Source organism: Lytechinus variegatus, chromosome 7, assembly GCF_018143015.1.
Source record: "Lytechinus variegatus isolate NC3 chromosome 7, Lvar_3.0, whole genome shotgun sequence".
In the NCBI taxonomy this organism is placed as follows: Eukaryota; Metazoa; Echinodermata; class Echinoidea; order Temnopleuroida; family Toxopneustidae; genus Lytechinus; species Lytechinus variegatus.
The window spans coordinates 13,172,675-13,197,919 of record NC_054746.1 but is presented as its reverse complement, the minus strand read 5'-3'; the positions used below and the strand labels follow the sequence as shown (position 1 = coordinate 13,197,919).

At 36.2% G+C, this 25,245-nt stretch overlaps 1 protein-coding gene across 1 annotated transcript in view; it reads left to right on the top strand.

Moving 5' to 3' along the window:
- The window catches only part of LOC121418474 (neuroendocrine convertase 2-like), a 39,574-nt gene extending 14,949 nt beyond the window's left edge, over nt 1-24,625 (top strand). The window contains exons 3-11 of the mRNA XM_041612377.1: nt 8,534-8,710; nt 13,888-13,996; nt 15,397-15,511; nt 16,037-16,125; nt 18,602-18,777; nt 19,179-19,397; nt 19,795-19,895; nt 22,198-22,425; nt 22,793-24,625. Coding sequence (XP_041468311.1) covers nt 8,534-8,710; nt 13,888-13,996; nt 15,397-15,511; nt 16,037-16,125; nt 18,602-18,777; nt 19,179-19,397; nt 19,795-19,895; nt 22,198-22,425; nt 22,793-23,588 — 2,010 coding nt within the window. The 3' untranslated portion in view covers nt 23,589-24,625. The remainder of the gene's footprint in view (nt 1-8,533; nt 8,711-13,887; nt 13,997-15,396; nt 15,512-16,036; nt 16,126-18,601; nt 18,778-19,178; nt 19,398-19,794; nt 19,896-22,197; nt 22,426-22,792) is intronic.
- Nucleotides 24,626-25,245: the final 620 nt, after the last annotated feature.

The window sequence follows — 25,245 nt, the reverse complement described above, 5'->3', positions numbered from 1 at the left end:
AATAATGAATTGTAATGAGTGCAATGGATAGAATACTTAATGTGGAAGATGAAAATCCATTCAAAGAGGCGTAGCTTCGTTGAATGGATCATTCATCTTTCACCGAATTAAGCATTCTGTTCATTGCACGAATGAAAAGAACATTCATTATTTGGTTTATATGACACCTAAAAAAAATGATTCTTTTTTCATATGAAAATAATGGTTATCGCGTACATACAACATGCGCGCTTCAAACATGAGTGGTTTTGTGGTGCATGCATGCCTGCTGTTTCGGCGCGCGCGTAAAATTGACAAAATTGTATGGATCCATAATTGCACGATGCATGGATCTAAAATTGCACGGTTGATGACGTAATTGTAAAATTTGCTGAATGATCGATGTCAAACAACCGATCAAATGACTAGGATCTATCTATTTGTCATATAATAGATTTTATATCCTACATTATAAATCCTGTATGCTGATTGGTATAAATAGCATCCTGTGACCAAACATAATTATTCTTACTATTTTGCGATGATGTCGAAAATGAAACGCCCACCGAAGAAAATGTGTTATTCCGTGACCTGAATGATGGAATAGTCGACTATTCCATCATTGATGTCACAGATCATGCAATCTCTCGGGCGCACCGGTCGGCGAGTTGACTCTATCGGGCAAGTCTCGTGAAGGAACGGCGCAGGTACTAATCCGCGTTCCGCTGAGCGCGTGGTTTCGGGAAAAGTAGATCAGTCTGCGCAGCGCATTATCTATTTTTAAGTTCAGATTAAGAAAAGATAAACTACGTTTACAAGAGTAGATAGGCTATTGTTCTACCTTATTAAATGTAGGATATAAAACAAATATACCCGGTCTTTATTTCGAATATATAGAGGGAATTATTTACCCTCGTTTGTACTGGCCAAATAACTACTTTTCCTCGGGGCTTCGCCTCTCAAAAAAAATAATGCCAGTCCAACCTCGGACAAATAATCATGATAATTCCCGCTATACTTACTCAAAGCGTGGTATGTATATAAAACATTGGAAAGACAGGTGATATAGTAAGGGATAAGTGAGATGAAAATTGAGAAAAACCCACATGACAGTTATATTGATCTCTCAAGTTGATCTCCCTTCAGAGTCTTTGTGTATGCTACCTGTCATCTTGACTTCATCCCGGACATGCCTCTTTTTACGAAGTAATTTTAAAGATATTCTCAAGGTGAAAAGAGTTTTCAGAAGGGAGCTTTTGAAAAGATCGAATCTCTTAATCTTATTTGTAGATCATATTTCAAAAGTACGAGACACTCCGTAAATAGAACGAGATTTCTCCTTTGCCGTAAATACTTCGCGGTTGGGGCGATATCAATTCCTTGCTGAATGGTTATATTCCCTCACTTGAAATGATATTGAGATACAGAATTACGCGAAGATACTGGCAGATCCGAAGATATAAAAAGGAGTATGAGTTGTAAACAAAAATAAGAGAAAAAAAAAAAACTTTATATCATACAGAATAATAATATCATAGGTTGTTGATAGTATTCTAAAGATTGTGTCAAGTTCGTTAGAGCCACAGCCTCATCCTCCCAAAAACAACAATTACGAAAAAAGCACCATTCTTGACATTGTTTTACCACTGATTTCTAATATTTGAACTATTCCCTTTCAACTTTTAGCTAGACGTTTAGAATTTAATCGATCATTCCCGAATATTTCATATTTTATTGTAAAAAGAACAGAATGATATCGATAATACATTGAATAAATACAAAATGAAATCCGCATAACTCGGCCCATAACCCACCACCCCTGCGGTTAAAAGTGTTGTGTATAACAACAAGTTATTTAAGAAGTGATATGGTAGTTTACTAGAAATGTCGAAAATATGGGTACATTGTTGATAAATGGGCTTTGCTCATTTCCCAAGTGCTCAATATTTGTTTTTATCCCGATCACGCATTCACTCTCTAATATGATTAGGAGAAAACAGTGTCGCAAAAAGATTGTTATCATGTAAATGAATTATCAAATTGCATGTTAATGTTATGATTCATTGATAGTGAACAGAATATTTTCTGCTAGTGTGTATATGTACAAAGCAAAAACTGTGCTGAACTGCTGTTAGTTGGTTATATACAGGATCGCACCAGTCATTTTAATCCGGTGTTAAATGTTTAGTGTTAAAACAACACCTAGGCATGTTAATACAATACATTTGGTTGTTACTTTACACTCATTGATGTGGTGTCCGATCTTTAAGGTGTAACTTTAACACCTCAGGGTGTGGTTCTTGAAAAAGGGACACCAACTGGTTTTAGTTTTAAGACCCTAGTTTTACAGTGGATATATAAAACAGTATAGACTGTGTGCTGGAAACAACTGTATAACCAGTATTGATATGAAGGCGTACGATGATGCAACGGGGTTTCAAAATATATTTTGATCATAGCTTGAAGCATACTTCACAAATTACCCATCAATAATGTACAAATGATTGGAAATATTTTGCAACTGACATGATAGCGTCATTTTAATATTCCTACTTATATATAGTATATAGTTGAATAAAGACATTGGACCATCTCCTCAAAACTAATTTTACTCAACTTGAATCATGAGTGGTTCAAAACACTATCACATCAAACAGGATATTGCATGTGCGATGGTTGAGCAATATTCTTGTAAGTGACAAACGAAAGCAAATACCTCTACTTTCGTCTTTTCATTTTCGATCAATTTCGAGACTATCATCTAATAAAAAGACATGGAGTAAAACTGACAGGCTGTATTAAAACTATGCAAGCTGCTGCCATTTATTTGTGAAAACTATTCGTCATAACTATGGTGATAATAAGTATTTGCCACAATTCCTCACGTATCGCATTTCAGGTTTTATTCATGGCACCCAATTTGTATGTAGGAAAGGTTGACGTAAGATGAACAAAATATGAAGAAATTGAATTAAGACTCTTTTTCTGTTACAAAAATCTTTATTTCATTTTGACGATCATGTAGTTTATGTTTGATATTCTATAAATATCTAGGTTATTGAGACTGATGTCAAACAGAGAAAATATGGAATTCTTATTTATATTAAATAGAACAGGAAAGTTGCATCTTTCAAATCGGGTTTGACTGACTTTTGCGCTATCTTTTCTATAAAACGATGAATACATTCCTGGTGGCTATAAATTTGATATTCATTTTGGCAGGACTGGATTCGTTATGAATAACGACACTTTTTGACAAGGAAGATATTAATTCTGAATAAAAAAAAATGCATAGGCCTATTCATATTTACTAGATCAGTGTTGACATCCGTGTGGTAGCTTAGTGTCCTTTTCATTTTAATTCCAAATTTAGTACATAATTATGAGTTATATTAAAGTTTGCTTGAAAAGTTTGTTTAATTTGGTTTAAAATGTAATTGATAGAGTATGTATACCCCCTCTTAAGTATAAACTATCGAATAAGGTGTGGATGATAACAAGATAAAGTAAATAGTGGTCATGAAAATAGTGTACACATCAAATAAATACATGTACAATGAAGTATAATATATATATATTTGTATTTATATATATATATATATATTACGTCACCCGCATAAAGGTGATATCTAATACAACTTTATTTTAACCCGTAATTAGCAGTAGGCTTTGCAACATTAAATGTGGAACGTGGCGACAATTCTGTAATAAAGGTGTCTTTTATCCCTTTTATTGCCAGACAATGGGAAAATACAAATGTTGTATGGGTGGTAAAAGGCAGTCGTTGCATGCAAAATGTGACCTTTGCGTACTATTAATGCGTGACTTGACCTTGTTTTCACTACATGGATATCCACCGCAATGCAGCAGTCGCATTCACAGCGGTAGATAGTATGTACCATCGACCAATGCCTGAGGCTTCACACATACATACGCAGTCCCTCTCTACCGCCATTTTGACGCCATATGGAAGGCTTCAGAATTTAAAATATGAACCAAAATGGCTTTAAAGAGAGATTTAGCGCATGGTATCGGTAATGGTATACGGGATTGTTATTTTTAACCTCTTGTTTGTGCAAAATATAACCAATTAATGCATTTCGATTTATCCGGTTTGCATAAATTGCATTAATTACGCTATTTTGACTTGGCTGCTCCCGAATGCATGAATGGGTTACTGAGGTATATGCAGTATTTTCTTTGTTAAAGGGAGGATTTTCATTTTGGGAATATTGCTCAATACTTGTCTGGTCATTTCTCGTTATAACACCCTCCTTTGTACATGTTGTGGATTGGATTTGGCATGAGTCAATAAAGTCAATAATATAGTATGCTTCAACTTGAGTGGGAGTGAAACCCTTCTGTTTCAAACAAACTGGTATAACGCTTTAACTATTATGATCTCCGTGAGTGAATTGTTATTAGCTTTCCAATATTGGTTTTTTTTCGATAATTAGGCTGGTTTATTTTCCATTCGTCTAATGCCAATTCGTCCAATGCCAATTCATCCAATTGCCAACTCGTCTACTATCATTTGGTCTACCATCAGTTCGTCCACTCACCACATTGTCTAATTTCATTTAGTCTTATGCAATTCTGTCTGGTAACCAGTTGGTCCAATAGCCATTTAGTCCAGACACCATTTGGTCTAATTGGACTAAGTGTTAAAGTGTGCAAATGAATGAAAATGAAATGGATATTAGACCAACTGGTTATGAGACGAAATGGTCGTAGAAAAAAATGGTGTTTAGACGAAGTGCTGTTTTTACCTAATGGTTAATGGACCAAATTGTTGTTAGACGAAATTTTGACGGGCGGAATGGCATTAAACAAAAATGAATGTAGACCATGTGGTGAGTGAATGAGTTGGCAGTAGACGAATTGATAATTTACCAATAGGCTTTCCCTAATTTATCGTATTGATTCTTTGTGTCATATCGATTGTGATGTTTAGTGGACACTCCAAGATATAATACTGATCCTTCATTTTGCGATGCACAATCTATTTTTTTTTCGAATTCTCATGAAATCACACGCACCAAGAATATACATCCGGCCACAAGCCTCAGCTTTTAGGGTATACGCCTCCTTCTGTAAACCCAAAATGTACATATCTATATTCTTATAACAAATGTGATTTTTGTATAAATTAATGCTTACGAAAAATTTAATGAAATGGAAGAAAATAAATGTTTATTTGATTTGAATTGGTTTTTCACAAAGACGATTTTCAGTTCCATGCGGTATAAAACGCATGGCCTTATAGGGCCTGTTGCATAAAAGAGTTTTTGTTCATTTGGTAGATTTTTTTTCTGGCCAAAGTTTTATTGGCCTCTTCAAGTTCAGAGGACGCGCACGAAGTACAAATACTACGGTGTTTACACCTAATCGGCATTTGGTTCAGAACCAAATGCCGATGCAGAATCGGCTTTTTGTTTGCGTTTACACGTTGTTACAGCTGGCGGTTCGGAACCGCAAGCCGATACAAAAACTTTAAATGATACGCACATCAACAATGTACGTCATAATAAAGACAACGCTGGATCAGTGCGCTTACAATTACGTCACAATGGTAAAGTAAATGAAATGCGCACAAATTGCAGAATCGGCTTTCTGTTTACACGTAGTAAAAAAGCCGATTCTACATCGGCTCGCGGTTCAGAACCTACTACTTTGGTGGTGCAAATTGCCAGTTCTGAACCGCGAGCCGATTCAAGTTACTCGCGTTTACACGCTATGAAGAAGCCGATTCAAATGCCGATTAAGTGTAAACACGATGCGCGTCGACAACAAAGCATAAATTTTGTTACAGATCCTATACACAAAAAGGAAAATAAAATCCACCCACCCTAGTAATGCAATTGGGCATTTGCTTCCTGACTTGTAGTCATTCCGTAACATCCAAGTATTTTTCGCCCCCAATGAAAAAAAAAGTCTCCACCATTGCCGGTTTTTTTTTTATAGGTTTTTGACATTCAACATTCTTAAAGGTGGTGCATGAATTGAAGACAAGGGGCTTTTCCCCACTTTTAATGTAGAGCATTAATTTGGGCATTTGATTTGGGGTGTATATTCCTTGCTCTAAATAATCACACATTTCTTCTACAGATGTATGCAGATTCACTTCACACATGCGTTTTCATTCATTATTTATGATTGTTAGGGGAAATTTCTCAGTCACCCCATGTTTTCTTAATCTAGTGCATAGTTCATGATTATTGCTACTTTTTATGTATTAATGGCGCGGCCTTTCTTAAATTGGGATCTGCCCTAATTATCGGGTCGTTGCTACGCAGTATGACGAGTATGCTAATCCACCTCTTCTCCGACAGGATTCTTATGCTAGATCGAACAAAATAGTATAAGATTGATGACCAGTATTAAATCACATAAAACCGATACCGTCTCGTATAGGTAAAGATCGATTAGTTCTTACAAGCTGAAAGGTGATCCCTCTTTCTTTATATATAAATCCCTCGCACATGCACACCTACACTTAACACACATACATACATACATACACCCACACATACATACATACATACACAATTTTTCTGCGTTTTCCAGTCTGTGTTTTTTTTCTCTCTCTCTTTCTTTCTATCTTCTTAAAGATCAATGGATTACAATCTCAGTACTGTACTTGCAAAAACCTCGCATCGTTTCTACTCCTGTGGTAAATAATTTCCCACTTTAATTCTTCGAAAATAGAAACGTTATTAGACGGTATTATGTGTAATTATTCCTCATAAAATTTCCCCAATCGCATCGAATATAGTGAAGACTTCTCCGCATTACATTACTCACAGGTATTACACAATTTCGAAGATATCAAATGAAAGTGGTATCACTGGAGAGAGATTGAGATAGATATAAAGGTAAAATTAATAAAAGACGGAAGAGGAGAGTGGGAAGAGAGTGAGAGAAAATGGTGCTATTTTCATTTCAAAGTTCCCTCACTCTTTTGTCTGTATTATCTTCGTGATCTTTTCAACGGAAGTGCATTCATCTATACTCCTGCAGAGTTTGGCGGCACGCATTCATTTGATTCTGCGGCCGCAGTCACACCAACGAAACCGGCCCCAAACCAATCGATGGTCTGCCATTGGTTATAACGTAATGCATTTGATCGGTCTGGAGTCGGTTTTTGCCAATGTGACTGTACCATTTAACACCATTTTTAGGCCTCACGGTCAAAACCAATATCGGAAAATGGCGCGCATGCATACCTCTTTTTATCGATTTGACTGGAAAATTGGAAAGCTTTCTAGTGAAAAAAAATATTTTGAGCTCAGAGTAATGCATTCTTGATTGAATTCGCAAACTAGATACTTTTATTTTTAGAGTTTGTGGTTGACTAAATGTGATTGCCACTAATAAATCTTTACTCCCAGTATGTATCTTGTATATAGAGTTGAGTTTTCAGATAGTAAAAAAAAATATTGAAAGCCTCGAGACTTAGAAATTTCGTCTAATCAAAATCTAATCGTGATTGAGACAATCATTATCTACATTGTAGCTTCAATTACCAGCTGACGAACACTACAGGAAAAAAAGTCTGGTAGTTAGAATTAGGAACCTTCCAATAATTGTTAATTTAAAAAATGAAATGGTTAATTGAATAGTTTTTATTGTAAAAGTGATGAGACAAACGATGTTTTAAAGATGTTATATTGTCACGTTTAAGTACATACATGCTCAGATTCATTCATCCTGCTATTCGCATTGTTTGTTATTGAAGTTTGATTTTATTCAGAACTTTACCCAATACGTGCAGGTCACAGTGATGCACTCCGCCTTTCGCCCCCTAGGCACAGGTGACGTCAAATGAATATCTATGATAATCTTTCAGAACAGCCTACTGCAGTGGCGGACCGTGACCCTGAGGAAACAAAGCTTTGGAGGGGCACAGCATTGTTCACAAACAATACAGTGCCCCCTCCAATGCTTTGTCTCCTCCGGGTCACGGTCCGCCACTGGCCTAATGTATATTTTGTATATCTTGTATATCTTGACGCAATCCATTGTAGTGTCAGAATGATTTTTTTTTTCGTTTAATTTGTAAAGAGGAAGGGTAACAAAAAATAGCGTGTCGGTAAAGAATGGATTCCCATCCCAAAATAATGAGAACGAGGCCTGGATTGATACGCTTTAATGTTTTGATAATAATGATATCCCCGCCCCTAATGAACCCGTGCATGGTTGCTGATATTTTTTGTCTGACATATTTATAAAGATACAGAGGCCGTCTCTGTAAAGCATTTTTCAAATGACATGTGCGTACCTTTTTTAATGAGAGAAAACTTGAACTGAATGAGTAATAAATGAATGACATATCATTGGCTTATTTGACCATATCCCTTTAATAGTTCACTGTGCAAAATGACCCATTTTGTTTATAATGTTATTGATAAAATGCATATTAAAGAGCTGTGAGTACCATAATCGTAAGCCTCGCTTTGCCGAGGTAATAATAGGAGCAATATATGCGCAAAATATACTTTATATTTTTTATCATAATTGTTGTTATATATCATGTGTTTTCTCCTTTGTATAGGTAAAACGTGTCGTCCAACAAGAAGGATACGTTCGAGTTAAGCGTGGATTCAAAGACCTTAAACAACTGTACGAGAATTTTGATCTTCCAAAAGTCAAACAACCTAAGGAGGATGAGCCTAAAGTATGGAAAGACGCACCATTTAACGACCCACTTATCTCAAAACAATGGTTTATTGTAAGTATTTCTAGAAATTCCCTGAATGATAATCAAGAAGATTGATGGAAAATGAATAATGAATTTTCTTTTTTGTATATCGATTTTTTTTAACTGGACGAATGCATTTATTTTTGTGATGATACAATATTATGCGATTGCTGCATAAATACCTTATTAGCTATCATGATGCCGGATATGTTTTGAATTTGAAGGCGCCGCTGTTGTGAATTTCACACACAAAATACCTTATATCGCGGGGTATATTCGTTTGAGATGGGGGTGGTGAGTCTGTATTCTCGGGGTATGATGTGGAAATATTACTGTTTATAGAAGAAGGCACACCCCCCCCCCCCCCGCTTCGTCTCAGATATATAGAAAATAATGTAAACAGAAATTCCTCGTACATGTAGACCACTTTGTACGGGACCCCGTTCTTTGTGTACTATGAAAACCCAATGTCTAAACCGTAATTAGCCCCCCCCCCCCCCTCGTCCCCCACCTACACATTTTCTAAGAAAATTGGTTATATACGTCGGATATAGACCGAGACAACAAAGACGTATGACAATAGATGTTCGTGGTTTATGAAAAATACGGAGTCGGAGACCACCCTCAGGCTATGTTCTGTTGTTGCGAGATCGTATGACATAGGACGACAATCTCACGAGATATATTTATGTAACACTTCTATAGATTTTATATAAAATTGCAAAGGGAATGACCGCCATGAAGTCAACCAAGACGTGCAGGTACAGAGTACAGCACACAGTCTGACTTTTCAGAAGAGGACTTTTATCATCACGGGAGATGTATTAAATTCGAAAGGTGAAGGTTTTGTGTTCAATTTAACGCCAAGAACGTGCAGCTTTAATACCTTTTTAGTAATGATACAGTCACATCAGCGAAGCCGACGCCAGACCGATAACGTACAAGCTTTGATCTTTATAAAGCTGTGAACTACGCGATGTGATGCTCGCGAGGATGAGGTATCATGCCACGGTTACACTGGCTTAAGCGACTCCATTCCGACAAGAAAGTACTACGTTATCACTAATGGTGTGACTATAACCTCTTGTACTGACACCACTACAACAACCTGAGCAAACAGAATGACAAAGGGCTTGGTTGGCATGAGAGGTGTACTCACTTTGATCTCTCGAGTTTTCTCCCTGGCAACGTCTGACAGGAATAGCGCCACCATAGGTCACGTTTAAGATTTGTCATTATTCTGCCCATAGGCTTTACAGCGCTCATCTGTCAAACATTAATGTTTTCATACATATAATGGTTTTATTATCATTATTTTCTAATTTGACCCCCTTTTCCTCATTAATTTCCTTTACTCCAACATTACAGATTTTTATATCAACATGTTTTATGAATACTTTGAATCAGAATTTGTATAATAAGAATTTCTTCAAGTTTAAGTTTGATTTTATTTTTTTTTTTTTTTACCGAACAAAATTCTTCTTTTTTTATGAGTAATAATGATAATAGTGATTAATAATGATAATTAAAACAAAATATTACATATGATTTATATGTGATAGAAGAATACGGCAATGATCATTTTGAATACATTTTACTCAGTATTCCCTCTTGGTGACGATTGGTCAAAATTACCAATGTCAGTAAATGTGCCGGTGAATGATTAATGCGTCTCGTCAAAAAAAAGGTAGAGATTGACCATCTTTAATGCCCTTATTACAAAATTACTCGTGTTCAAACATGTTAAATAATGATACTCAACAATTTGATATTTTGATAAATCCCGGTTATGTTTGTAAGGTGGGATGCAGGGGTATCATATCACGTGAGCGTAGGTGTAGTTCATCACGCGTTTGCTCGTAAAGTCTCGTGCATAAATGCGTTCGACGATAGAGCTTTATCAAAACCTTTATCAGCAAATCGAGTTATTCAATCTCAAACGTATGTTATCATTCATTCTTGCATGCGGCGACAGGATTAGTTACAAAGTCACGTTGGAAGAATAATATGTAAGCAAGGGAGGGCTGGAGAGCGCCGCGCCCTTTGGTAGTATTAAGGAGGGGAGTAAGAAAGAAAAGTATAGAAAAGATATTTTAAGGCCCTATAGTTCTAGAATAGCTATATGATTACAATTGACAAAATGGAACGTTACCTATAAATTGTCCCCCTTTTATCAAAACATCCGGACGCCGCTCCTGGTATGAAGAGAAGCACTACATCAAGTAGAGTACCACCATCACGTGGCTGACACGGGAGCTATCTCTAGAGAACCATGGAAGCACTTACATTTATGTGAGAGAGTGAGCTTCATGAAGGTCAACAGCGGCCATAATGAGGGGCACTTTGAAAAAAAAAGAGAATTAAGGGAAATGAAATAACAATATGAAAAAGCAAGGTAAAAGTCATACCCCTTAAATTCAATTGATAAAGAATTAGGTCGTCTAACATCCCCCCCCCTGCGCCTGGTCATAATGATGAATATAATAGGGTATTTCGTTCCTCATAAGCAACGGAACGTCGCCATAACTGTAATAGCCAATTCCATGATTGGTGGAAAAGCAAACGCACATTTCACGGGCTTGTCATCCGTGTTTGTTTCCGCAAGGTCAGTCTGTACAAATGAATAAAACACAAATTGAATTATCAACAATGAATAGCACAAAGAAAGGAGAAATTAATTAAAAACCAATTTCCCCTAGGAATAAAAAAACATTACGACAATTTTGTTTTCGTTTCAACATGCAGAAACAACATTGCAAACAAACCATTTGGATTTTTCCTCTATTATCTAAAATGACATTGCGTTATGCGGCTTTAATGAATTCATTCATTCATTTATTTATCTCAATTGATTGAGTTCTGAAAGAATTGGGCAACTAGGCCTGCATGAATAAGTATTACTGCTTCAAGACAGAACCTGCCACATTTCATGCGGTAATTAAATAAAAGAGCGTGAAAAGAAAAGGGGTTCTTTTGTGGAAATATATCAAAACTGCGTATATCCTCTAGCTCATGACATTTCTAAATTCGCAGTCTTTATGAAGATTGACTTCTGTGATTTTTTTTAACATCATTATTCTCGGCTTAGAACCTCATCTAAGTCTGGCTCAAAGGAAATCATTCCGAAATCGACTTGTCGTGGTAATGGTTGCGTGGGATTCTTACGTTTAAAGGTCAACTCATTCAGATTGATCACCTTCGTTTCATTAAAATCCGGGTCTTGTTTTAATTCTAAACGCCATCGCTCGAAGCGACGGTTCCATTTATGCCGATTAGCCTATCGGTCTTGCATTGACGACAGGAGGCAGATAAATCGAGCTTCCAATTCAAGAGGGGGGGGGGGGGGGGGAGAGAGAAAGAAAGAGAAAGATAGGGGGCTTGAATTCAGAAATGTTAGCGATGTGATATTTTTCTTTGCAAGACACATTCCGTAAGATGATTACGAGTGTTTAATACGGTGGAAATAAGACTCAAGGGAAATAGATACGTCTCACCATACCACACTTTATTACAATAAGTACATGGAACTTTCTCTACGTAGAATCAACCACGTAATCCAACACAAGATAATGAATACACACCCACAGGAAAATTTCTTCCGCTATATATATATACGAGGCTTTTGGAAAATTTCTTCCGCTATATATATATATATAAATATATATATATATATATATATATATATATATATGTATATATATATATAGTGTGACAGAAATGGATGAAGAAAACAAAGGGAGGCGTAGCTTAAATCAAGGTTCCCCAGAGCTATCTACCCTTTTGGAAAAATTGGTGAGGCCAAAAAACGTTTCTGCCGTACATATATATATATATATTACATCTTATACAAATGAAAGAAATCCGGTGTACAAAAGATTTGGCAATTGAAAATATGTTTTGAAAATAATCATGTTCCGAGCAATGATATTTTTCAGGCCTAGCCAAAAGCTCCATGGATACAATTATTCACTGTACGTATATAGAAAGATACGAGGCATTTTAAGGCAAAATGATACTCGGTTCCTCCACCTCTAATCTGCATTGTGCTTTAGAGATTCGCTCCTTGATACGTTGTGATGTCGACGATGTATCGGATTTCATCGTTGCATTATGGATGAAGGATGATCTAAATTCCTAAATTCCGCCATCTGCCATCTAACATGTTCACTGTTTCCGCCAACATGCAATACACACGCACATAGCCACACAAACATACTCTCTCTCTCCTCTCTTTGTATTCTCTCGTAATCTTTGACAGCACGCACATACACACACACACACACACACAAATCTCCCACCTCTCTCTCTCGATCACACACACACACCCACACTTCATATCTCCCTCTTCGGTAATTGTGTTATTGTGCATCCCTCTCTCTCTTCGCTGTTCATCTATGACAACACTCACTTTCTCTCTCACACACACAAACCTTTCACTCCCCCTCTCTCTCCATCTCTCCCTCTCTTACCCTTTTGTCACCAGACCCCGGTTTCTCCTTGATTAAAATGCGAAAGTTTCCCCCAATGGAATTACACTGGAATAGCATTTGTAAACCTAGACGAGTCGCTGAAGCTTGATATACCTTTCCTGCTTGCTTATTGAATACCCTTTCTTTAGAATAGGTTTCTTTTCACTTATAATCACTTCTGATGGACAATCATGCGACTGGCCTTTTGGCGTAAGCAACACGATCACCGGACACCAACTGATCACACAGCGTGTTTTCTCATGGTCAGAAAATGCGTCATTAAGCCAGATGATATAAAGATATGTTTCAAAATTTGTCAATGAAAAAATTGCGAAATTTTTCTCGCAAATTACTTTTTTGGTCACACAAATGAAAGATCATTATTTCTATTAATTAAAAATAATAGACGAATAGAGGGAATATATATGTATATAAATATGTATATATATATATATATATACATACATATATATATATATATATATATATATATATATATATACATACATATATATATATATATATATACACACACATATATATATATATATATATATATATATATATATATATATATATATATACATTACTGTAATATGAATTATTTTAAGGGTCTGGCAAAGGCATAGGAGGTAGCGCGTGTACAAAGATTAAAATGGTTACAAAGTAATATAATTAACAATAATTTTTTTTTCAAATGAACGTTAATAATACATCTCTCTGATTTGTTTCTTGCAGAAAAATATAGGCCAAGCAGATGGAACACCCGGCTTAGATCTAAATATTGAAGAAGCATGGAAGGCTGGATACTCAGGAAAGGGAATCACCATTGCTATTATGGACGATGGTAAGACACTGTTAAAAAAACACCTTCTTAAGTATGTGTTAATTTAACACCACACAGAAAAAACGGTTGTGTTACCCGGTGTTGATAGATATACAGTATGGCTACACCATTCATTTTACACCGATGTTAAATGAATTGTGTTAGTTCAACACCTGATGGAGATACTGCAACACATTTGGTTGTTATGTTAAAACACTGAAGTGTTTTTTGCACATTCTATGGTGTAATTCTAGCATCTTAGGTGTGGTCCTATAGAAATAAATAATACAGTATTGTTGAGCACAAGAAGTGGTCAAGGCGCTCCTATGTCACCTCGGCTAAGCGAGTCTACCGATCCGGTGCTCACAGCTTTTGAAAGAATTACTTCCTGCCGGTACCCATTTACCTCACCTGGGTTGAGTGCAGCACAATGTCGGTAAATTTCTTGCTCAAGGAAAACACGCCATGGTTGTGACTCGAACCCATGTCCCTCACATTGAAAGACGAGAGTCTTAACCACTAGTCCACGACGCCCCCCCCCCCGTGTCAGTTTTGATACCCCCACAGTGCAACATTGTATATGTATAGGAAAAAGCAATATGAGTGCTGAAACGACAACAATAAGACGTCATTTAACACTTATTAGTATCGTTGAAATGCCTATCCGGTGTTGGTCCAACGCCATGCCGGTGCTATTTCAGCTCTTCTCTGTTTTTTTTTTTTAATATACATGTAGAAGCCAGGCTGATGTTGTGACATGACATGGGTGTTTTTGTACAAAAAAATCATTCATCTTTCTCTAAGCATCTCGCTTATTATTATTTTAAAATCGAAGATTGGAATTTCTGTATGTATCTTGTACATTGATAACAATGTCATAAATCACATTGTTGTAGGTATTATCACATTCTGATAACATATTTGAACTTTCGTGAGAATGCATTTACAGAAAATTATTTATGAAATGCTAAGCTCTGCAACACTCTAAAAAACAGTGCCCCATGAGGGTAATTATGTGTCCAACCAACATTAGGCATTTCTTTTGGGCATTTTTATTTATCCAATGTGACGAAAAATAATCCCATTCTAAAGCAAGTGCTGCTTATTTTTTAACCTTTCTGGACAATATGCTTTCCGCAGTGAGTGAAATACTGCCCCCAAATTGGTTGGACACATAATTACCATTGTGGTGGTAAAAAGTTTGCCTAATGTTTTCTTTTTACAGTGAACGTATCAGGTAAAACGTTCGAATATAAAGATTATTTAATTGATAGTAAATGAAGATGAAAAAAGTATTTTGGCGCAACCTTGTTGATTGCTCGAAAATTTACACATTTTTACTCGAAATCCACTCTTTTGATTTAATTTAATCAATCACGTTGAACTCATGAATGTTTTTTATTATCATTTTTATCTCACAGGTATTGATTATCTTCATCCTGATATTGGTCCTAACTTCAATGCTAATGCCAGCTACGACTTCAGCAGTAACGATCCATTACCCTATCCGCGATACACCGAAGATTGGTTCAATAGGTAAGACTTAAGGAAGTTCTAAAATTAATATTGATATCAGCAATTAAAAGTGGACTACCAGCCGTATAATTTACTTTCTTCCTTACCTTTTATTACTGTATCTTACCATTGACCTTATTTCATGTTATATGTATTTTTGTGTACTATAATGTACTTTGTATTTGTTATTTCATATACGAAAAAAATATAAGGGAAAATAGATCTGGACAGAGGGTTAGAGGTGAAATCGTCACAAGTAAACATAGGCCTATGTGAGGTTAGAAATGCCACGTTTCTGTTATGGGCTGGACAGATTTCTATTGTATAACTCCAAGCTTGTATAACCAATTACAAATGAAACATCAGATGTCTAAATTAATCAGGCTGACCTTATAGACGACAGAAATTACTCTCGGATCTTTTTAACTAATGATGAATAAAATGAAATTATATCAAGTCTAATGAATTCATATCATTATGAATCAAAACAAAAACAACTCAATTCAAATCAAAGTTCTTAATGTTTTTTTTTTTTTTGGTAAACAGTCATGGAACGCGATGTGCTGGGGAGGTTTCTGCGGTGGCCAACAATGGAATATGCGGAGTGGGCATCGCGTACAACTCCAAGATTGCAGGTATAGTATTTGCAGGGGTGGGAATTCCGGCGGTAATTGCTGGCGTCTGCACTTGTCATCTACCAACAGTTAAACCCATTCCCATTAAGCAAACATGCTCTCAGGATCCCCCGCATGGTTGCAAACCTGGAATATTGTCAAACACGTGTTATGGTATTGGATGATTGTGAATCCGTTTCCTTTTGACTTTCTCTATAGCTCCCTTTTTATCAAGATATCAAGTGCGAACAGAAGATCTTCATATACCTTTCCAGTGCTACCTTAATGCTACAGTCTCAACAACGAAAAACAAACCAAGACCTATTAAACGCAGAACATTTTTTAATAGCCTATCATCGATCGTTTTGGAATAGGTATATCGTTGGTCTCACTACAGCATTCGAGTAAGACTTCTTATTTTGTGAATGAAAATACCCCATGTGAACGAATATGACTAACCCCAGGGAGGTCCCCGCTTTCTGATTAAATCTGACAATATGCGTCACGTACCGAAACTTTACAATGTATTGTCGAAGGCCCTTTTGTCTACTTACAATACTGCTTGATGATGTCTTTGACCTACAATGAACTGTTGTAAGCAACGCTTTGACTGACCCAGGGGGTCGGGTAATCGAATATATTTTCCTTTAGATAGTCTGTGCCTCAAAATAACGTAAAATATCTGAATGGCGACCACGCTGAGTCCCTTGTTACCTCATGCACTACCCGCTTGTTCATGAAGATTTGCCATATAAATGGGCCTACCAAATCTTGATTGCAATGAACTACGTAGACCCATCCGCCGCAAAAGCTAGAAAGGACTGGAGGTCACCACTGATCACCGACATTGCTATAGATTGAGACCGAATGGAAAAGAACCCGACCTATATTCAAAGGAACTGGCTTAACTGTATTTCAAGCCGTTGATATAGCACCATACCTTAAAATCAAACACGGCAATCGATATCAGAAGATGAATTTGAATTCACGTAACTCACTTATTTGTCATTGATTAATTTATAATCATTTATTTACAGTAAGGATTTTCAAGGACACTTAAAAGAAAAAAAAACATTTTCTATAGTCCTTCAGGGCTTGAAATGAGTCCAGATTGGCAGTAGTTTGTCCCTGGCTATAGTCATCAGTCGAAATAAGGATTTTATTTTTCTTTCAAACGATTTCAATTCTCTACCGGATAGAATACAGTGTCCCATCGTGTGTTATACAGTGTTGATTTGATTTTGATTTTATTGATTTCCGTTTCACAACATAAGTATGATAAATATAACATGACAAGGTCGAAAATACTGCAAAACATAATAAAATATATATAACATAATCTTAGACTTAAGGAACACAATTCAACAAATAATAAAACCTAATATGACATTTGTATTTGAAAGTAAAACGGAGGGTCTTGCCGAAAAAAGCAAAGCTTGTGCAAAAGGCAAGACCCTAAATAAACTTAGTTTCATTACACAAAAAAAACACTAGGTCGTAATGATATATAGAGCTTTTGTTTACAAATAAATACAAACAATTTTGGTGCACTTTACGAAAAAAAAAGTAACAGATGGATCATGCAAAAATATTTTGTTTTATAGCGTTAGGGTGGGAGGGGGAGGTTAGGGGAAGAAGAGGGGAGGGACAGAGAAGTGCAGTGTACATGACGTAGAAAGAAAGCGGGCAGCGGGAGCAGGTACTTTGGCTAATTGCAATTTAAAAAAGAAAAAAGTAATAACAAATTATACATGTATATGTATATAATATGAGAGCATATAATACACATATACATAAACGCCGAGAAGATAAAGAAAGAAAAAAAAACAGTTATTCGACATGACCTGCTTGCAACGAGTATTGCAAATACTCGTTGAACACAATGTGAAATCATCTTCACAATTTTTAATTTACTATTTTAGTCCATTATGCGAACACAGTGTCCACATAAGTGTAAAATTTGAGCATTGTATCGGTACTACTCATATCTTCACAGTGTTGACCTATTGGTGTTGGTTTAAGGTCAATTTTTACACGAGTATAACGCCAAACATTAGATGGTCCTGAAAAGTCACTAGTTCTTTAGATGTCAATAATGATTGTGATCTGGACTACTTTTACAAACTCAGAATATATTTTGGAGCATGGGGAAGCAGTCCAAATTCCTACACCAACACCAATGCCAACACCGGACTTGAAATCACCCAGTGTCTCAAAAGTTTTTATCTCACTCTAAATGTTGAGATGCTCCATATACATGTACCATAGCCGATATGGGTTTAACTTAGTCTTTGAAATTTGTAGTACATGTAACAATAACAATACCAACTTTTGACGATTACGACAGATATTTCTCGAAGAAGAGAAAGACAATGGGAATGCATCGTGATATAATAGGTCAATGAGACATCTGAAAAGTGTTAATCATAATGTTAATAATTATTATCATTATTATATCTTTAAGAAGTAATTTGATTGATTACAATCATCATTACAGGTATTCGCATGTTGGATCAGCCTTACATGACTGATATCATTGAAGCTTCGTCTATGAGTCATCTTCCTCAAATGGTCGATATCTACAGTGCCAGCTGGGGGCCACAGGACAACGGTAAAACAGTAGATGGTCCTCGGGACTTCACTCTGGATGCCATCGCCAACGGTGTCAACAATGTAAGTACCACATATATAAGCACTATAGCTATATGTAAGGATATGAGTTTGTGCATGAAAGGATATGTATCCAGCATGCTGAATCATGTTTAATGCTTCTGGGAGGGGGGTACCACAATGTTCAATATTTTGACCACTTTGTTTAAAATTTTAAATATTCCAGGTTTGACAGGTAACCTCGTAGGAGTGGACTTCATCAGTGTTAACGATGGGCATCTCGTCCCGTATTGCCTTTGTTTGTATCGGATTCGTCTTATATTAACATTCGTTCATGTAGCAACAATAGAATCATTTCTGAAGCTGACCTTTCGACTTTCCCCGAGACCAGAATATTTTGCTCCAAGCCCTATTTTCTAAACGGATTGTTGTCATCGTAAATATTTTGACTTATCCTTGTCCAGGGCCGGGGTGGAAAGGGTAGCATCTACGTCTGGGCTTCTGGAGACGGTGGTCCAATGGATGACTGCAACTGCGATGGTTATGCCTCTAGCATGTGGACAGTATCCATCAACAGCGCCATTAATGATGGCAGAACCGCCCTCTACGATGAGTCCTGCTCCTCGACCTTGGCTTCCACCTTCAGCAATGGCAGGAAGAACAGACATCCTGAAGCTGGTGTGGTAAGTTTTACTATAGATTCATTACTTTATATCATTCCTCAGGCGTCGTCTTGTAAAAATGAATGAAAAAATGATAAAACGGTTGTGAATAAATTACGCAAATCATTTCCTAAAGCAATAATCAATCCGGCGAAACCGACACCAAATTGACAGATGGTATGTCATTGGGAACAACGTATTAGTTTTTGTCGGTTTTGGAGTTGGTCTCGTCGTCGTGGCATTACCTGAAATAAAACAAACGATCAATAAAGAGATCTGGATTGTTATGGTGGTCAGTCCATCACGATTTTGCGTTCGTCTAGTCCTATTTTGTTGTTGGAAAGGTTCATGTTTATATTGCCAATAACCTGAACAACTACTTTGCATATTGTATTTTTGAAATCTTATTTTGCCTTAGGCCACTACTGATCTATATGGAAACTGCACCTTGTCACATTCTGGAACATCTGCCGCTGCTCCTGAAGCTGCAGGAATCTTCGCTCTGGCCCTCGAGGCAAAGTAAGATCTTTATGCCTCATTCACATCAGCGAAACCGACTCTAGAACGAATTAATCTCCAACGTTATTTCTAATGCCAGATAATTGGTTGGTTGGAGTCGGCTTCGTTGGAGTGACTTATGTATAGCATTACGTTGCACGAGACACATATATCATTAGACATTCATGATATAAGTACGATTTTTTCACACTATTGCTGTTCTTCCGATTTCCTTCCACTTACCTGCTGGGTTCCACAAGGCTCAGTGCGCGGGCCTATCCTGTTCTCGCTGTATCTGATCGGACTGAAAAACAAATTTCGGCACCACTCTGTTAAATATCATTCCTATGCCGATGGCATTCAGATTTTTACACCCTTTAAACCCGATCCTGATAAAGCTGCTGCCGCTATGCGCAATCTGGAGAATTTCATAAAGGATGTACACCAATGGTTGTGCTCACACTCTGTGAAATGTGAATTTGTGTTGTACTGCTCTAAAACCCATCTGTCTGAAAGTACAAATTACATCCATTTCTATCACCAACCACATTGTTGAAGTTTCTAATACATGCCCGTGGTGTGTTTCTAGACTCAAACATGACGATGTGTACTCGACGAAGTGTACTCATATCCAATACATCTGTAAATTTGTACGGTATCAGTTGCGCAATCTGGGGTCCTTACCTTTGACGCATTACAGAAAATTGTTTATTAATTTATCTCATCTCTGCTAGATTTCGGCAATGCACTCTTATTTAATCTAACCCAGACCCGAATTACTCGTTTACAAAAACTACCAAATATCTGCTGCTCGAATAGTGACCCTTCATAACAAATTTACCCATATCACACATTTTCTTAAATGTTTACATTGGTTGCCCATGAGTGAACGTGTCAAATTAAGAAAGCTTTTGCTAATATATCGGTTCATGAGTCTGCTCCACAGGGCAACACTGCTCTCATTAACACCTACACACCATCTAGGCTTCTACGCTCCAGCGACTCCGGTCGTCTTACAGTTTCAAAATGGAAAACAAAAGGGTGGGGGAGAATGGAATGGAATTCCCTCCCATGTGAGATCCGGGATAGCAAGTGTGTAGAAACATGGAAGATTAAGCTAAAAACTTACCTCTTTAACTCATTTTATCAACGATTTTTTTTTTTGTAATTTTGTTTGCTCCCCCATGACGTGTGCGCTTTGAGCATCTCCTACGAGATGGATATGTCGCCTAATTAATTGCATTTGTTATTATCATTATTATCTCGTAATAATGAATATTCGCTAAGGGGTTGCAAATTTCGTTGGGAAGATCTTAGCAAAACCAAAGTTTGATAACACTTTAAAGGTCAAGTCCACCTCAGAAAAATGTTGATTTGAATCAATAGAGAAAAATCAGACAAGCACAATGCTGAAAATTTCACCAAAATCGGATGTAAAATAAGAAAGTTATGACATTTCAAAGTTTCGCTTATTTTTGACGAAATAGTTATATGAACGAGCCAGTTACATCCAAATGAGAGAGTCGATGATGTCACTCACTATTTCTTTTGTTTTTATTGTTTGAATTATACAATATTTCAATTTTTACGAATTTGACGATTAGGACCTCCTTGCCTGAAGCACAAAATTTTTAAATAATGGAATTCCACGTGTTCAGGGAGGAATGAAACTTCATTTCACATGACAATGACGAGAAAATCAAAATATTTCATATTTCATATAAAAAAATACAAATGAAATAGTGAGTGATGTCCTCAGTTCCTCATTTGCATACCGACCGAGATGTGCATATAACTGTTTTGTGAAATGAAGCGAAACTTTAAAATGCCATAACTTTCTTATTTTACATCCGATTTTGATGAAATTTTCAGTGTTATACTTGATGAATTTTTCTCTTTATATTAAAATCAAGTTTTTGTTGGGATGGACTTGTCCTTTAAATCAGATGTTCGTCTACTTCGCCTTCGACTTTAATATTTTTTATTTAGTAACAATAAGACTTTAGACTGATTTTTTGCCGACTAAGAAATAGTTGACCAATGGTTTTACTGTCATTGGGTGATTTCATGTCTGGTGTTGGCCTTCGTGTTGGTGTTGAAAATCGGATTGATTCCCCTTGCTCAAAAACTTGTTCAGAGTTTGTAAATCTTATCCAGATCACATTCTTGACATCTCAACAACCAGTGAGTGACTTTTCGGAACCATTTTCATTTTATGTTTGGTGTTTTAATCATGTAAAAATTGACCAACACCAAAAGGTCAATACTGAACTTGAAATCACCCATTGTCTTTACACAAATTGATTTTTTTCCCTCTCTGCAGCCGTAACCTCACCTGGAGGGATATCCAACATCTAACAGTCTTGACGTCCCATAAAAACCGGCTATATGACGAGAATTACAAGTGGCAGTGCAACGGCGTAGGTCTCGAGTTCAACCATCTCTTTGGATTCGGGGTGCTTGACGCTGGTGCCATGGTAAAGAAGGCGGAGAATTGGACCACTGCTCCTGAGAGGTATCACTGCACCGGAGCCAAGTGGAACGGATCAAGGTGAAAATAAGTCTAAAAAAATATTGACGAAGTGTACAAAATATTCACTTTATTAAATATATTTTAATTATGTTATGAAATTTCCTGTCCAATCAGAACCATCGAGTATTTTGGTGAAGCACCTTTTTGCTTTTCGCATTACAAAGCGCTTCACAGTTTGTTTCACTTTGTTGGCCACCGAGCAGTGATAACAAGTCATGTCAAAAGAGAGATCTTCAAGATTTTCTTGAAGAAGTCCATGGATGCAAGAATCTTCAGTGATGCTTGGAATTCAAGTTTATTAGTCAATTATATTTCTTTCTATTATAATTCTGAGATTGCGACATTAGTATTCTTCTAATAGTTATATATGCGTTTATTCACACAGCACCGTGAGAGCTGGAGAAAAGTTGGTCCTGAAGCTTAACACCGATGCTTGCACTGGACAGCAGAGCTATGTCCGCTACTTGGAGCACACTCAAGCCATCATCACGCTTAACAGCAGTCGACGAGGGGATGTGACGCTCAATCTTACCTCGCCCATGGGTACCCAAAGCATTCTTCTCAGCACGCGACCCCAGGACGACGACAGCAAGGACGGCTTCCAACACTGGCCTTTCATGACCACCCACACCTGGGGCGAAGACCCGCGCGGGGAATGGATCCTTGAGGTTGCTATGGTAGATGGATCTGAACATGCCGCCACCCTGACAGAGTGGTCCCTGGTGCTTCATGGAACCAAGAACGCGTCGTACATTGAAGAAGCCAACTCTCAATCCAAATGCAAGAAAAGGGTCAAGGAACTCGCCAAAGAAGCCGAAGAAGCCGCCCACAACCAGACAATCATAGATCAACAGGAAGAGGATGAGATCAACCAAGCCATGGAAGAAGCTATGCTGAAGGCACATCTGGAGCAGGAGGTTCAGGACGAGGAAGAGGAGGAAGAGGAAGGCCAACAACCAATGGTAGGGTTCCAGGAAGATTATCCAGATGAGGCCGAGCCGTCCAGTGATCAATACTCATATAACGGCATAGGAAATGGCATATATTCAGAGGTGTCTTCCATTTTCGACGACTATAGCTCATCTGCACCATCATACATCAAATCCTGGAAACAATACGGTACCGACGAAAGGTTTTTGGCATTGCTCAAGAATTTACTCACAAAAGAAGATGGTTACTAGGTAGATGATATACTCTTAATCAGAATTTCAGGGTATATTAAACAATCTTAAAATGGGGAAAATCTAATTATAATCTCGATAAGTTCCAGTGCTCTTTGGATACGTATGAAAGTTTTGATTTTGAAGAACCGTTTTGAAGAATATCTGATCAATACCTAAAACATAATTTCAATAATAATGAAAATTAATAAAAAGAGAACATCTTCAGAAAAATATTACATGGATTTCTATATCATATATGTTGAAGTGTTACTAATTGAAAGCAAATATATTAAAATATCAACTACATTTTATCTTCATGTCTTTGATCTACGAATTGTTTCAGTATATCTTTATGTAATTAAATTCAAATTTAATCCAACTTAATTTCATGATTTTCTAGAACTTTTAAAGAACTCTTCATTAAAATTAACTTAAGGCATGATTTATTTATTTTCTCACACAACATTTGATTAATCAGACTATTTTAAATGCGGACCAAAGATGGTTTATTAACTGTACAATAAAGGTTTATTCAAGAAATGCCATCTTTTTTCTTTGATCATTTGTGTTTTTTTTCTTTATTATTATTAAACGTACTGCACCTCGTTTTGAGCATTTACAAGATATTGTTGAAATTTACATTATTATTTTTTCCATCATGACAAATGCCGTTAATGCAAAATATTTTAATATTTTGCATAACTGCATTTTTATATGATACTTATTACATACATTTATGTACATGATTTTCAGGTCTTTTTTACCTTTAAAAACAACGTGATCATGTTCCATCTATCACATTTTATCATTTTTTGCATAATGATTACTATTAACTTTATTCTTTTTTAATTATAATACACTTATTATCATTATTCGCTGTAACTGATACCTACAGCTATCGTGATATTCCATAGTTGATATTTTAGTCATTTTCATTGTTATCATTATGATAACTGTAATGATTAATTTCACTATTAATTGAAGTAGTAGTAGTAGTAGCAGTAGTAGTAGTAGTAGTAGTAGTAGTAGTAGTAGTAGTAGTAGTAGTAGTAACAGTAGTAATAGTAGAAGAACTATCATTTTTATTGTCATTATTATTATTGTTATTGTCATTAACATTAATTTCGTTTGTATCATCACCAATATCATTATCACTGATATTACTATTATTGAAAAAAAAGATGATACCTATATTATCATTTTAGCTAAAATCATTATTATACTTGTTTTCTTAATTGTTATGAAAATTATTATTCTTTTCATTTTTCATTATTATTGTCATTACTATTATCAATGTTATTCTTATTATTATCATCATAATTTTTATTATTATTACTATCATTTTATTATTATTATTTCTATTATTATTGTTACTATTATCATTATTATAATTTTTATTATTATTATTATTGTTATTATTATTTTATTATCTGTAATGATATATCATATTATCATGAACATGATGCTAATACGTATTTCATGATAGTATACAGACAGAATGATCATCTAAGAAAAAAAATTGATCACCTTCGTAGGGTTAGAAAATAAACTAACCAATATCATGGTATATAAAACAATAATAACACAAGAAAAAAGGTGGAACTACGATTCTGTATTGGTTTTCCACTTTGCAAAATGAATCCGAGCAAAAGGGTTTTGTGTCTAGAAAATTATA